General features: G+C 36.7%; 1 protein-coding gene across 2 annotated transcripts in view; it reads right to left on the bottom strand.

The window, feature by feature from the left end:
• LOC144975995 (succinate-semialdehyde dehydrogenase [NADP(+)] GabD-like) overlaps positions 1-14,216 on the bottom strand; it is a 24,211-nt gene extending 9,995 nt beyond the window's left edge. Inside the window, exons 1-7 of one of the 2 annotated variants that reach the window (XM_078920250.1) lie at positions 14,050-14,216; positions 9,706-9,898; positions 7,676-7,797; positions 2,785-2,868; positions 2,368-2,538; positions 1,014-1,130; positions 415-558 (exon numbers count right to left, since the gene is read on the bottom strand). In XM_078920250.1, the coding sequence (XP_078776376.1) occupies positions 415-558; positions 1,014-1,130; positions 2,368-2,538; positions 2,785-2,868; positions 7,676-7,797; positions 9,706-9,898; positions 14,050-14,052 (834 nt within the window). In that variant the 5' untranslated portion in view covers positions 14,053-14,216. Of the gene's footprint in view, positions 1-414; positions 559-1,013; positions 1,131-2,367; positions 2,539-2,784; positions 2,869-7,675; positions 7,798-9,705; positions 9,899-11,628; positions 11,791-14,049 lie in introns of those variants that run through there. The other variant, XM_078920249.1, reaches the window with a different exon arrangement.
• Positions 14,217-14,472: the final 256 nt, after the last annotated feature.

Genomic DNA, 14,472 nt, shown 5'->3' with positions numbered 1-14,472 from the left:
AAGTTTCACATTTGTTGCTATAAATTCAATTTCCAGCAACTAATTCACCCCAACTGAGAGTCCCAATAGCTCAGTTGGTAGTGCACTGGCTTCACACATAAAAGGACTGAGATCAATCCAGGGTGAAATCGAGATTTTTTTCTGGACCCCCCCCCCCCCCCCCCGACCCCCCTTCTCCTCTCTATGCACCCGGCAGTAATTGGGTAGTCAAGTCTTTTAGATCTGGTGGAAATAATTAGCAAATAGACAAACATCCTATCCAAAGGGTAGCAAGCAATTCCTATTGTCTGTTTCATGCTCTAGAAACTGGCATAAATTCCGGCTCCATTGGCCCAATGGCTCTAAAGGGACTACTTTAATTCATCCCGACATAACATCGTTTTAAGACGGCGAGTCACACATAATGAATTGTACCTTTCCAACAGCAGTAGATCCAGTGAAGGATATTTTCGAGACTAGTGAATTCTCACAGAGTTCTTTGCCTATCGGGGATGCACGTGGTCGGTCACTAGTGACAATATTAAACACACCGGCTGGGAGACCTGCTTGTTGTGCCAGCTGAGATAGATCGAAGGAGAATTTTTTTTAAATTTTAATTTTGAAAATGAAAAGGGATTAAATGTGAAGTTATTTTTATTTTTTTTAAATATTAAAACAAAAATTTATAAAAATAAACAACAAAGAATAGTTTAAAATTATATATATATAGAAGTTTCGAATAAAAATCAAAGGTTTTTGAGAATAAGATGTGGAGGGAGGGGTAGGGATGGACATTGATCCAGTGGTTATTCAAAGTTGAATATCTAATGGTTAAATCTGAAAAATCATGAAAATATATTCACCCACTTTCTTTACTATTATACGTACAAATTACAATTTGGATTGGTCAAAAAAAAATTTTTTAAGGGGGGGAAAAAGGAAAAAGTGATAACCATATGTCCGTCCACTGCAATGCTATTACTATTATACATTTAGATATATTATAATGTTGTGACAATTTCATAAGCACAAACCTCAGCAAGAGCCAAAGCAGACAGTGGTGTCTCTTCGGCAGGACGTAAAACGACTGTACAACCTGCAGCAACAGCAGCACCAACTTTTCGAGTGATCATAGCACTAGGGAAATTCCACTAGAAGAAAGACAATAGAGAAAAAAGTTCAGTACATATTGAAAAGTGCTAAATCGTGTATAAAAAATATCTTTTTACAAAGTGAGTACTTATATAGTGCAATATCCACAAAATGTGCTCAAAGAGCTTACAAGGGATACCTAGCCAACAGCAACACTAACATGTGCCTGTTAGGTGATATTACTATTTTTTTTTTCCAAAGACAACGCTGTTAATGGTCAAGTACTCATTTTACACCTGAGTAGGCTAAGAGAATGTGAGTAAAGAGCCTTTTCCAAGTATTCAACTTTGCACCACTCAGAGCAGGACTCAAACCCAGGACCTTCCAATCTGAAGGCAAGTGTCATACCACTAGACCACATAGCCCCACAATATACAAACTATTATAAATCAGTAAAATAATGTCAAGTTTCGAGAGGAAGTATTAAAAATGGTGTTACGAGAAGACAATGAATTTGCATGTGTACAAATTCGTTGTTTTCCAATTAGACAGTTTAGTTCAACAGTGTAAACAGAATTCACTCTTTTCACAAGAAATGTTGAGAACAAATTAAAAATAAATAACTAATATTAATACAGGCTTTGATTTTCTAACATGATAAAGTTATTGGAATTCATTTCATAAAAGTAAAAGATTTTATATGCCTATTCATAGTTAAGATAATACATTATGCCTTTAAATACATGCACTAAGAAATAAAAATAATTTTTTTGAAACGAGAATTACATTATACAGTCACGTCTCTCAAATCCGAACACTTCCATTCCCAGCATTTTGTCTGGATTACAGAGACATCCACATAGTGGAATCAGTCCCTAAAGTGTACAAATAAAGAAGAAAAAAATCTGTCTCCAAGACAAACTGCTCGGATAATGGAGACATCCGGTTTGCAAGTTCCTGATCAGAGAGGCGTGACTGTATTTGTGGCTCATTTGTATTTGTGGGGACATTGTGGCTCAGTGGTACAGTCTTTGATAGTACCCAAAAGGTACCGAGTTCAACTTACCGCTTCGTTGTGTGGCCTTGAGCAAGTCACCTCGCCATAGCTCACTTTTCGGCACTGCACTGCGGCTGATGCCGGGGTTATTCAAGTTTTCCCTTGGAATAGACCCTAAAGACAATGTTCCCCTTTGGACTGAATAAAGGGAATTTTATTTTAATTTTTTTTTTTAATTTTATTTTTTTAAATCATGACTTTAAAAATCGCATTACTTCCTGTTCTGTCTGTCTACTTACAGGTGTTATCATTCCAGCTACACCAATTGGTTGTCTGAGTAAGAGCGCTCTTTTGTTTGGAGCAAAACTGGGGGTGACGTCTCCATAGATACGCTTTGCCTCCTCTCCATACCATTCTAAAAATCCTGCAGCATAAACCACTTCTCCCTCGGCCTCGGCAAAAGGTTTTCCCTTGATGGAATGGATTGCAATATTAAGAGTTAATTGAATAAATGAGGGATGGGGGGCGGGGGGCGGGGGGGGGGGGCAAAAAGGATGAAGGCTGTCAAATACAAATTGTCTATTTTGACAACTTCCTTAACAACAGCTTCAAGAGCTTAAATTAATGCAGGATGCTTGGTCAAAGTGATCTCAATATTATCATCATTTGTTGAACTTTTAACATGAAATTGGATAATTATTTCTTTAATAGCTTACCATTTCCAATGTGACCAATGTAGAAAGGTCCTTCTTGTACTGTATACAAAGGTCATACCATTTTTTAAGAATAGCACTCCTCTCCTGTAAAAATATAATAGAACCAATTATGTTTATTTAATTAGCGAGAACCTCACAATTTTGTCTGTTCACTTTTTAATGAACCACCTCCACCTGTTTATGCTGTATGGAAAATTGAACAAAAATAAAGATAATCACAATATGAAATTTTTTTTTTTTTAACACTTGCATTCTGCATTCATCATCTCTTCAGTGATAAACATTTGTGCGGCTATATGGTCTTGTGGTATGACACTCGCTTTCGGATTGGAAGGTTCTGGGTTCAAGCCTCACTCAGCACATAATTGAGTAATTGGAAAAGACTCTTTAATCACATTCTCTCACTGTATTCAGGTGTAAATGAGTACCAGGCCATTTACAGCGTTATCTCTGTCCAAAAAAAATTGTAATATCGCCTAACAGGCATCATGTCACGTCCTACATGTTAAGTGTGGCTGTTGGCCAGGGCAGGGGTGAGAATGACTGGTCACTAAAAAGGAGGAAATTTTTCAGCGCTTAGATCAAGAACCATCCATGCAAAAATGACCTATAAATTTAAATTTCATTAAAATGTATTGTGATGCAATCCAAAATGTGTCTCCCAGCAATTTCTTACATCACTCGGAGGAATTTCAAAAACTGAAAGTGTAATTATAACATGGTGGTTGTAGTAATGGTAATGGTGGGGATAATGATGTGGTGGTGGTTGTAGTAGTTGTGGTAAGGATGATGACGTGATGATGGTTGTAGTAGTAGTGGTAGTCGCCACACACATCTTCCGTATTCACAGATTCACTAATGCCCACATCCCATTGTTTCAAGTTGACCAGAGACGCCAACTTAAAATTTGGTTCACGTAAATTTCAGAAACAATTCCGAACAATTTCAATGCTTAAACAGGAATTTCTGCAAACAAAATATAATCTATTGTGATCTATAATCATCCTAATACCCCTTGTTTCAAATCAAGTAAAGTTCCAAAACCAATTTATGACGTATAAAATATTAAAATGAATGGTAGGTGTGGTGGTCATAATGATATGATGGTGGCTGTTGTAGTGGTGGCAGTAATGATAATGTATGTGGTTGTGGTGGTTGCAGAAGTGGTGGTGGTGATATTGTTGTGTTGGAGGAGGTTGTAGTAGTGGTGGTAAGGATGTGGTAGTGATTGTTGTTTTAATATATGGTGATAGTGTTGTGATGATGTCGTAGTGGTGGTGGCAATGATGGTGATGATGATGATGTGGTGGAGGTGGTTGTAGTAATAGTGGTGCTTCATGAAATGATGGTGTGGCGATGGTGGTGGTTGTAGTAGTAGTGGCAGTGATGATGATGATTATGATGATGATGATGATGATAGTGGTGGTGGTGGTGGTTGTGGTGGTGGTGGTGGTGGTGATAAGGTGTGTACTTGAACGTGAGAAGAGAGAATGATGGCTGATGTGAAAAGGATATGATCCACTTTATAGATTTAGGTTTGTCTGACAGAAGGAACGATAGTGTGTGTTTGTGTGTGTGTGTGTGTTTTGTTTGTTTTCAAGGGTTTACGGCGCTTGCAACACATTTAGGTTATATCAGCGCCAGTAAAAAGTAAGAAAATGGGATATTAAAAAATTCTAGAATTACAATTAAAACTCCCAAGGAAAAGTAAGACACAGGGGAATGGAGGGGAACGGAACAAATAGGGATCAGATGTAGATTCAAAAAGCATACCACCAATGTACTTAGTTTGAGATCACCTTTAAGTCTCATCAGGGCACAAAGAGGAATACACTCAAATGCTTACATTATACATTCAAAATAGCAAATATAATAATAAATAACAGAGAGATGATTTACAAGGAAAAAATATCATCTCCCAAAACAATAAGTGTGCATTTGACTGTCTCCCTTCCAGTTAGGACTCTGGCCAGGGACAGGACAAAACCAAGCAATCTCATTCCAAGACAAAGGCAGAAAGCATGTTGGAAAACAGATATAAGGGGATAGAAGACAGTATGTACCCCCTTGCCCACTATGGGAGGTCAGGAACCCCACCCAGGTGTGTGTGTGTGTGTGTGTGTGTGAGTGAGAGAGAGAGAGAGAGAGGAGAGAGAGAGAGAGAGAGAGAGAGAGAGAGAGAGAGAGAGAGAGAGAGACTGCTCAAAGTGAATATAGTGATAGGTACAGAGAGATTAAAGTGAAAAACTAACCAAGGTTAAAGTACTGAGTGAACTTTATTGTTATGTCCTTTATTTGTTAATCGGAAATATTAATTTAACGTTTGTTTCATGTTGGCAATTGCCAGGAAATTAGCATTTTAATTGAATCCTCTGTGTGTGTGTGTGTGTGTGTGTGTGTGTGTGTGTGTGTGTGTGTGTGTGTGTGTGTGTGTGTGTGTGTGTCATTGTTAAGTACAATACGGTGAAAAGTGAAAACTTATCGAGGCTAAAGAACTGGGTGCACTTTACTGATTTGTGTGTGAGAGAGAGAGAGAGAGAGAGAGAGAGAGAGAGAGAGAGAGAGAGAGAGAGAGAGAGAAGAGAGAGAGAAAGAGAGAGAGAGAGAGAGAGAGAGAGAGGAGAAGAGAGAGAGAGAGAGAGAGAGAAAGAGAGAGAGAAAGAGAGAGAGAGAGAGAGAAAGAGGAGAGAGGAGAGAGAAGAGAGAGAGAGAGAGAGAGAGAGAGAGAGAGAGAGAGAGAGAGAGAGAGACAGAGAGAGCTCAAATGAATGTAGTGATGAGTACAGAAAAATGAAAGTGAAAAATTAACGAGACTTAAGAACTGTGTGAACTTTATTGATTTGTGTGTGTACGTGTATATGTTTGTAGGTCATTTCAGCGGCACTTAAAATATATATGGGGCTGTAAAAAAATATAGATTTAAGTAAGATCAAAAGCACCGGAGAAAAAGTGACTGGTTCAAATAGGGCTCACAAATGGATTCCAAGATCAAACTATCAATGTAGTTAGTTTGAGGTCACTGAGACACAAGCACAGAATCCTTGTGAGAGAAATACAAAATTTAGAACAACAAATCTAACATCACACAAAAGAGAGATGATATACGAGGACAAACATATCATCTCCCAAAAATGACTATGCATTTAATTGTCTCCCTCCGTGCCAATGAATCCGGCCAGGAAAAGGATCAAGCTAAGACAACGGCAGAAAGCAACTCTGATCCATGCAAGTCAAAAGATCCCACCAGGAAGATGATGTGATAGTGGTGCTTGCACTAGAGGTGGTACTGATTACAATGAGGGCAGTGATGATGTAGTTGTGGAGATGGTGTTACTGATGATGATGTGATAGTTGCTGTCATAGTGGTGGTAGTTGTGGTAGAGATGGTGATGATGTCATGATGGTTCAGGGTTGAGAATGACTGGTCACAAAAATGGAGTTCAAGACCTATCTATGCGACGATAACGTATAAATTAGAATTTCATTAAAAAATTTACTGAGATGCAATCAAAAATGTGCCTCGCAATAATTTCTGACACCACTTGGAGGAATTTCAAAAGTAGTAGTAGTCTACTTAGTAGTAGTAGTAGTCAGAAAAGATGGCGGTAGGGATGATGATGTGATGGTGGTTGTAGTAGGGTCGTGATAGGGATGATGATATGGTGGTTGTAGCTGTAGAGGTGTTGGGAATGATGGTGTGGTAGTCGTTGTAATAGTGTGGTAGGGATGATGTGGGGTGGTTGTAGTAGTGATAGTTGGGATGATGAGGTGGTGGAGGATGTATTTGTATTGGTAGTAGGAATAATAAAAGGTGGTGGTTGTTGTAGTAGTGGTGGTAGGGATGATGATGTGATGGTAGTTGTAGTAGTAGTGGTTGTAGCTGTAGTGGTGGTGGTGGTAGGGATGATGATGTGGTGGTGGTTGTAGGTAGTAGTAGTGGTGGTGGGGGATGATGATGTGGTGGTGGTTGTAGGTAGTAGTAGTGGTGGTGGGGGATGATGATGTGGTGGTGGTTGTAGTAGTAATGGTGACAGGAATGATGATGTGATGGTTGTTGTAGTACAGGTGGTGGTTGTAAAAGTAGTGGTGATAGGGATGTTGATGTAGTGGTTGTGGTGAGCCTTTTTAAAAGGCGTAATAGTGATGGTGATGGGCGGAGATAAACCACCATTTAGGCGGAAATCCGCCTTTAGGCGGAAGATTCTCAGCCCTGCCAGGGACCCCTTGTAAAGCGCTTTGAGATTGTTTAGTGGATATTGTGCTACATAAAAGCCCAATTAAATTTTTTTTTTTTTAATTAAGCTAAACTTTAATGATTTAAACATTTCATCATTATCAACGATTGTTAAAATAAAAGGTCAGGACAAAAGAAATCATCATATTATATCTATTGACCACTAAGACCTTCTTGACCGGTTGAAGGATGAGAGTAGGCTATCCCATAATTTTTCAAAATTCATTTATTCACCAGCTTTTACATTTTTTTAAAAAGTCCAGGCCAGTTTTCACCCAGCACACAATAATAATAATAGTAATATAATAATAATAATAATAACAATAATAATAATAATAATAATAATAATAATAATATAATAATAATAATAATAATAATAATAATAATAATAATAATAATAATAATAATAATAATAATAATAATAATAATAATAATAAATGTACATTTATATAGCTGCTTTCGTCTGACTGACAGTGTCAATGATTCATATTAAACATTATAATCTTAAAAAATGAGCGATTTGTAAACAAAACAAAACAAAACTAGAGCATATATATATAAGTGTTGTTGTTGGCTTGGGACCCCTTGTAAAGCGCTTTGAGCATGTATAGGGGATATTACGCTATATAAGTGCTCAAGTGCTCAAGAATCATTTACCTTATATGGAGTATTCCTCCAAGTCTGAAATGTTTTGTGTGCAATGTCAATGGCAGCAGCAGTATCCTCTTTATCCATGTCAGGAACAGAAACTATTACTTGACCATTGGATGGGTTTGTAACTGTAGAAGAGAAAATAATGATATAAATAAATCATTTGGGGTTTTTTTAAATTTGTTTTTAAGGGTTTTACGGCGCTTGCGACACATTTAGGTCATTTCAGCGCCAGAAAAAAATTTAAAAGTAAGAAAATGGGATAGTCAAAACATTATAGATTTACAATTAGAACTGAAAGCACACAAGAAAAAGTATGACAAAGGGGGATGGTTTAAATAGGTAACAGATGTAGATCCCAAGAGCACATTATCAGTATACTTAGCCTGAGATCACCTAAAAGTCTCATCCAGACGCAAGCACAGGATCCCACAAAGAGGAATATACTCAAATGTTTACAAATCACTATATATAAATATATATATATATATATAAATATAATATATATATATATATATATATATTATATATATATATATATATATATATATATATATATATATATATATATATATATATATATTTATATTTATGAGTGTTGGTGGGTACTCGTAGGTACGAAAGTGCTCGATAATGATGGTTAGAGCTAATATAAAATATAAAATATAAATTGTCACTCACATATATGACCAAGACATTCGTTTCTGTGGCTTTCGTCCACGTCTTCAGTTGGCATAATGTCCGAAGAAAAAAATGTATTCCATTTGAGGTGCTTGTACTTGCTTCCGTTGTGTGGAAATAGAATACATTTTTTCTTCGGACATTATGCCAACTGAAGACGTGGGCGAAAGCCACAGAAACGAATGTCTTATACAAAGACAAAAGGCAATTGGAAAACAGATATAGGGGTATAGATGACACAGTAAGCAGCCTCCCTGCCCACTGTAGGAGGTCAGGGAAATAAATCTTTATTTGGACATTATGTTTCTCTAATGCAATATATGTGATTATCGCCTCATTCTGCTATTATGTCAAGGTGAACCAGATTTTGAAAGTGATATAAATATCCAAAATATGAAATTTTATATCTTTAAGAAACAATATTCTTTCTTTAAAACATTTTTTTTAATCGAAAAAAAAAAAGGTGAGCATTTATATAGCACAATTTAATGAGCTCAAAGTGGTTTACAAGGGGTCCATAGCCAACACGAACAATTAACATGTGGGACGAGACAATTTTTTTTCCAAACAGCAAAGCTGTCAATAGCCAGGTACGCATTTTAATTTTACACTGGAGTACGTTCAGATAATGTGAGTAAAGGGCTTTTTTCAAGGACTCAAATATGCACAGCTCAAAATTGGATAAGAATCCTGGACGAACAAGTCTCAAGGCAGGTGTCATACCACTAAACCACAAAGCCGCACAATAAAACAAATAAAGTAAACCCGAGAGTCACATTTTTGGAAATAAATTCAATTTTCAGCATCTAAATCAAATTGACATAATACTGTTTGAAGTGATGGGTGACATATGTCAAAAACAGTGAGTCATCCATTCGTGCAAAAGAATATTTTACTAATAAAGTGTAAAGGAAAAGAAAAATGTCAGTAACAAAACAGGTCATAACATTATGAGAAGGACATGGATATGTATCCAACTGCACATTTCCTTCATCATTGATAAGTTTATGAAAATGGTGGAAACGTGTGAGTGAGAGTGAGCTTTTTATATTAATCAATGTCGACTACATGGATTCAAAGTTCCTAGGGGTTTGTGAGATCTTGCAAAGTAGACCCTTTGCAATAGACTAGACTACCATCCACTCAAAATGGTAGCAAGCAATTGTTATTGCCTGTTTAACATTCTATAGAAAGTGGGAAACAGGGTCAATCTTAAAATTACACTAAATGATTACTTTCTTAATTTCTTTCATTTTTGGAATACGCCTGAGTGTATTTGTGTGCGTTTGCTTGAATATATGTGTGTGCATGTGAGTGTTCAAACTAACCGTTTTGAAATCAATTCAATTACAAACCTTTGTAAGTTTTCCCTGACTTGGCAGAAACCCATTGTCCTCCAATATATGCCTTGTCTTTTTGGAGGGAATTGTTAATTGGAGCGGACACTGAAAATGCACTCATCTTTGGTTTAAAACAATCCAAACTTGAGCTTCTTTTGAGCAAATGATTTTTATTGATTCTCAAAATTACAGTTGAAATGAAGTTAACCTGCAAAAATTAAAAAAACAAAAGTTATATTACATGTAATCAAATTAAATTCATCATTTTATCTAAACAGTTCTAATCATTGGATCAACGAAATATCATCAATTTGAATGTCAATGGTTAGAACTGATACGTCATTATTATAGTGCATGCGTAAAATGAACATATGAAAATCAAATAATTCCAACTTCAAGAGTGATAATTAGGGTAGTGATAATATATCATAGTACTGAGACTTGATTTATTTTTCAGAGAGTTGAGTTTGATATTGTCCAGCTGAATTGAGTAAGAACCGATTTGCACTTATTTGCAGGTCTGATAAGCCAATTCCTTATGGGCTCATTATTGTAATGGAAATCTCAGAAAATGACACAAAATATTGCCATTACAACAATGTTAAACTAGGCCCATAACTGCGTTCGAGGATGTCAGACCTTCATATATGGACATGTTAGTAAAAACACAATAAGTGGTCAGTGACATTTTCTTTGGAATTTAGACCACAAGTCAGCTTCATACCATATACAGTAAACTTAAACTAGTTGTTGTAAACATTGTTCTTAGTCCACCACAGACTAAGCAATTTGATTGAAAGCAGCTTAGATGCAAGCGACATCTTATTCAGATTGGGTTAACTTTCACTCTTTTGTTCTCGACATGTGTTAGAGTCGAAACAGATTATACGTGATGAGAGACAATAAGCTGACCAATGCACAGTTGTCAATCCCAAAACCAAGTATATAGCTCAGTCTCTTCTTACAACTGTCAGTGTCTACCTGTTGTCTGGACTATGCCCACGCCTCACCTCCTATCTTATGGTCACAGATGACCGCAAAAATTCCATACTGCAAAGCTCCGCCCTCTTATGTCTAATTTAGTAGAGACACACTAGTGTAGTATTAAATCCCGCCCACTTTCAATTCTTCAACTTCAACCTGTCATGATTTCGTCCATGATGTAATTTAACCATGAAATTTTGATTGATTTCTTGAATTTGCCACCATTTGAGTTTAAGATCAAAAATTTATTGCAATAAACCAGTAACTTTTATAAAGAATTAATTCCATTTCTTGGGAAATGTTGCAATTAACGGAAGGATGCAATTATCCGGAGTGGACTGCACCTGTATAAGTGTAAGTGAAAGTGGAATGTCAGCCAAAAACTGAATAACTCAAACTCTACTTCTAAATAACCTAGAGACAACAGTCAAACGGTTTTAGTTTTATATGATATGATATATAAGTCCAGATTTATGTAGGCTTTTACAGCCTTTTATCTGCTCTTGTGCATTCGTGAACGTATTTAATTCAAAATCAAGTCTCTTAAACTCAAAACTGGGCATGCCACATAGTGGATGAGGTGTCTGAATTTAACTTTACAAACAGTATTTTTCTGTTTCACAATGAGCATCAAGACGGCACATGAATGCTGCAATGAAGGGGTGTCGACAACTGTTGCAGGCAAGCCGTTCCATTTGTCGACTACCCGAACTGAGAAAACAGTTTAATTTATTATGTTCTTACTTTATCATCAATGAATGGGATGATATACTGCACCGTAGTAAACCAGGTATTAAACTGTCATTTGAAAACTGAATTTTCATTTAAGTGTCTACTGACACTGACAATTAATTGCCTAATGTAGTGTTGTAGGCCTATGACCTTTATTTATGCCGCACTGGCCGAAGATCCCTACGTCTACGTCTACGACGGTAGTATACTGTAGGTTAGTACCTTAGTCTTTGGAATTGCAAGGCAGACCAACATGATTTTTTTTCTTATTCTTATCTCATTTGACAGCGCGATAGGAAGGTTCGATGAAATTCACTGCTATTTATTGTTTATCGATCAATCGTTCCAGGACCCAGAATTAGAGTAGAGAAGGAAGCAAGAGACGAGAATGAAGAAATGAAAATGAAAGTGAAAATTAATGAACTAATCCAATCTTTACTCCGTGTACACAAGAGCTTTAATAATAAAAAAGAAACAACATCCGTACTATATTCCATTCGTTTAATATATTTCTCGATAGTACAATAGATTTATTTAATCGATAGATGTCATTGTTATAGAAATGTTAAACGAGCGTCTTTTTGCGTGCCAAAGTGAAGACCATAAATTCCTTGTAAAGTCAAGATAGTCGTGAAGAAAATGTGTCAATACGATAAATCGCTTCTTTCCTTTTGTATTACACCAAAAGGCAGTCATCAATGTAGAGAATAATGTTCAATGTGAATATTGTACTTTACTTGTACCATAGAATTAAACAAATTCCTTGACTTGTACACATTTATATATAATATTAGGACCTATCTAATCAAGCACTATAAAACGACTAACATAGATTCGGTTACAAAAACACAGTTTCTATGAATGACATCAAACAGAAACGGTAAAAACATGGTTACCAATCATGTTATTACTTTCATCCCCTGACTTTATGGTCGGCACAAAGTTGAGTCTGTGGAAAAGCCTCTTTAGCACATTCTCACCACTCCTGTGTAAAATGTAAACCTGACCGCTATTAGTGTTTTCACTGTCTACGATGTTTCTTTCTTACTTACTAACTTTCTTGCTTGCTTTCTTTCGAAGAAGAAAAAGAAGAAGAAGAAGAAGAAGAAGAAGAAGAAGAAGAAGAAGAAGAAGAAGAAGAAGAAGAAGAAGAAGAAGAAGAAGAAGAAGAAGAAGAAGAAAAAGAGGAGGAGGAGGAGGAGGGAGGAGGAGGAGGAGGAGGAGGAGGAGGAGGAGAAGGAGGAAGAGGAGGAGGAGGTGCAGAAGGAGGGGGAGGGGAGATAAGGCCAGTTCGTTGGCTTGTGAAAATTATTTTCAAAGAACATGAGGATAAAGAGAGGGAGAGGGGGAGAGAAAGAGAGAGAGAGAGAGAGAGAGAGAGAGAGAGAGAGAGAGAGAGGGGGGGGGGTTGGTTAATAATGAAGAAAAAATCAAATCGAACAAAGACGCATGAAAGAACGAATACGTATTTGTTTGTTTGTTTGTTTTTGTAGTTTTTGCTTTAATATGTGCTTGTTTGTTGTTGTTTTTTTTTTTTGTTTTTTTTGTTTTTTGTTTTTTTTTTTTTCTTTTGTCTTTTGCGCTTTCTTCAAGGGACAGGCTCATTTTTTTTGTTTTCTTGTTGTTATTGTTATTGTTGTTGTTTTCTTTCTTCTTTTTTTTATTTTACTGTTGTTGTCGTTGCTGTTGTTGTTATTGTTGTGTTTGTTTTGTCTTTGAGGAGGCTGTTTCTTTCCTTTCATTTTTGGTATTTTTAAAATACTGCGTTTATTTATTGCTTTGTTTATTGCGGCTATGTGGTCTAGTGGTATGTCCTGGGTTCGAGCCTCGCTTGGCGCATAGTTGAGTCTTGGAGAAGGCTCTTTACTCACATTCTCTCACCGTACTCAGGTGTAAAATTAGTAACAGCGCTGTCTCTGTCCGAGAAAAAAATTGAAACATCGCCTAACAGGAGTCATATCCCGTCCTACACGTTAAATGTTGCAGTTGGCCAGGGACCCCTTGTAAAGCGCTTTGAGCACATTTAGTGAATATATATCTATATAAAAGCTCATTTAAAAAAAAAATATTAGTAGTAGTACTGATTATCCAATCCTTACTGTCGTGCAATTAAATCAGATGCACAATGGACGCACTCAGTGACTTAATGTCGGATGATTGGGTAGCCGAATTTGTTTGATCTGTCGGAAAGTGCTTTTTGATTGGCAAGCCTCCTATGATAAAAATCAAGCTTACAACTGAGTTTAAAAAAAAGAGATTTCATATAGCGCAATATCCACTAAATGTGCTCAAAGCCCGGGTCAACAGCAATATTTAACAGGTAGGACGGGACACGATGCCTGTTAGCCGATATTACAAATTTTCTCAGACAAAGACAACGCTGTTAACGACCAGGTTCTCATTTTACACCTGAGTACGGTGAGAGAAAGTGAGTAAAGAGCCTTTTCCAAGGACTCAACTACTATGCGCCGAGCGAGGCTCGAACCCAGGACCCATCCGAAAGCGAGTGTCATACCACAAGCCGCACAATGGGCCCAATGGCTCTTGGGAACGTGATATACGGAACTGTGTAGTTTTATATTACACTCAACCCTTTAGTAAAAGTACGTAACTCATTTATTCATAACATATCATGATACCTACCATTCAATTAACGGAGAAATTTGATATCAAAGTATTGTCATACTTATAACACAGGTCTATGAAAGTCGGTATTTTTAACTGATCAGGTTTGAAACGAATGAGGTTCTATCAACTGACCTTAGTCCACAGCGACACAGAACAAGTGTGTAGTAAAACCGATGAGAGATACCGGTGTACCTACTTAGCTTAGCTATCGTAGTCTCTTCTCTTCCACGAACCCAGACAACACATTCAACTTTTGAGATTCTATATACGTGACCCATCGTCTCAAAACGAACCAGATGCTTAAAAGCCGAATTAAATGTTAAACTGGTCAAAAATTTAAATTGTTGGCATTAGCACCCTGAAAAACGGTTTCCATTCTCGTCAATAAATCATACAAACTCAACACAAGTCTGATATTTCTGGCTATAAATTCAATTT

This window comes from Berghia stephanieae, chromosome 6, assembly GCF_034508935.2.
Source record: "Berghia stephanieae isolate SIO BIC M18660-M18661 chromosome 6, UCSD_Bste_1.3, whole genome shotgun sequence".
Lineage (NCBI taxonomy): Eukaryota > Metazoa > Mollusca > Gastropoda > Nudibranchia > Aeolidiidae > Berghia > Berghia stephanieae.
Note: the sequence above shows the minus strand (reverse complement) of the source record. Positions and strands in the feature narration are given on the sequence as shown.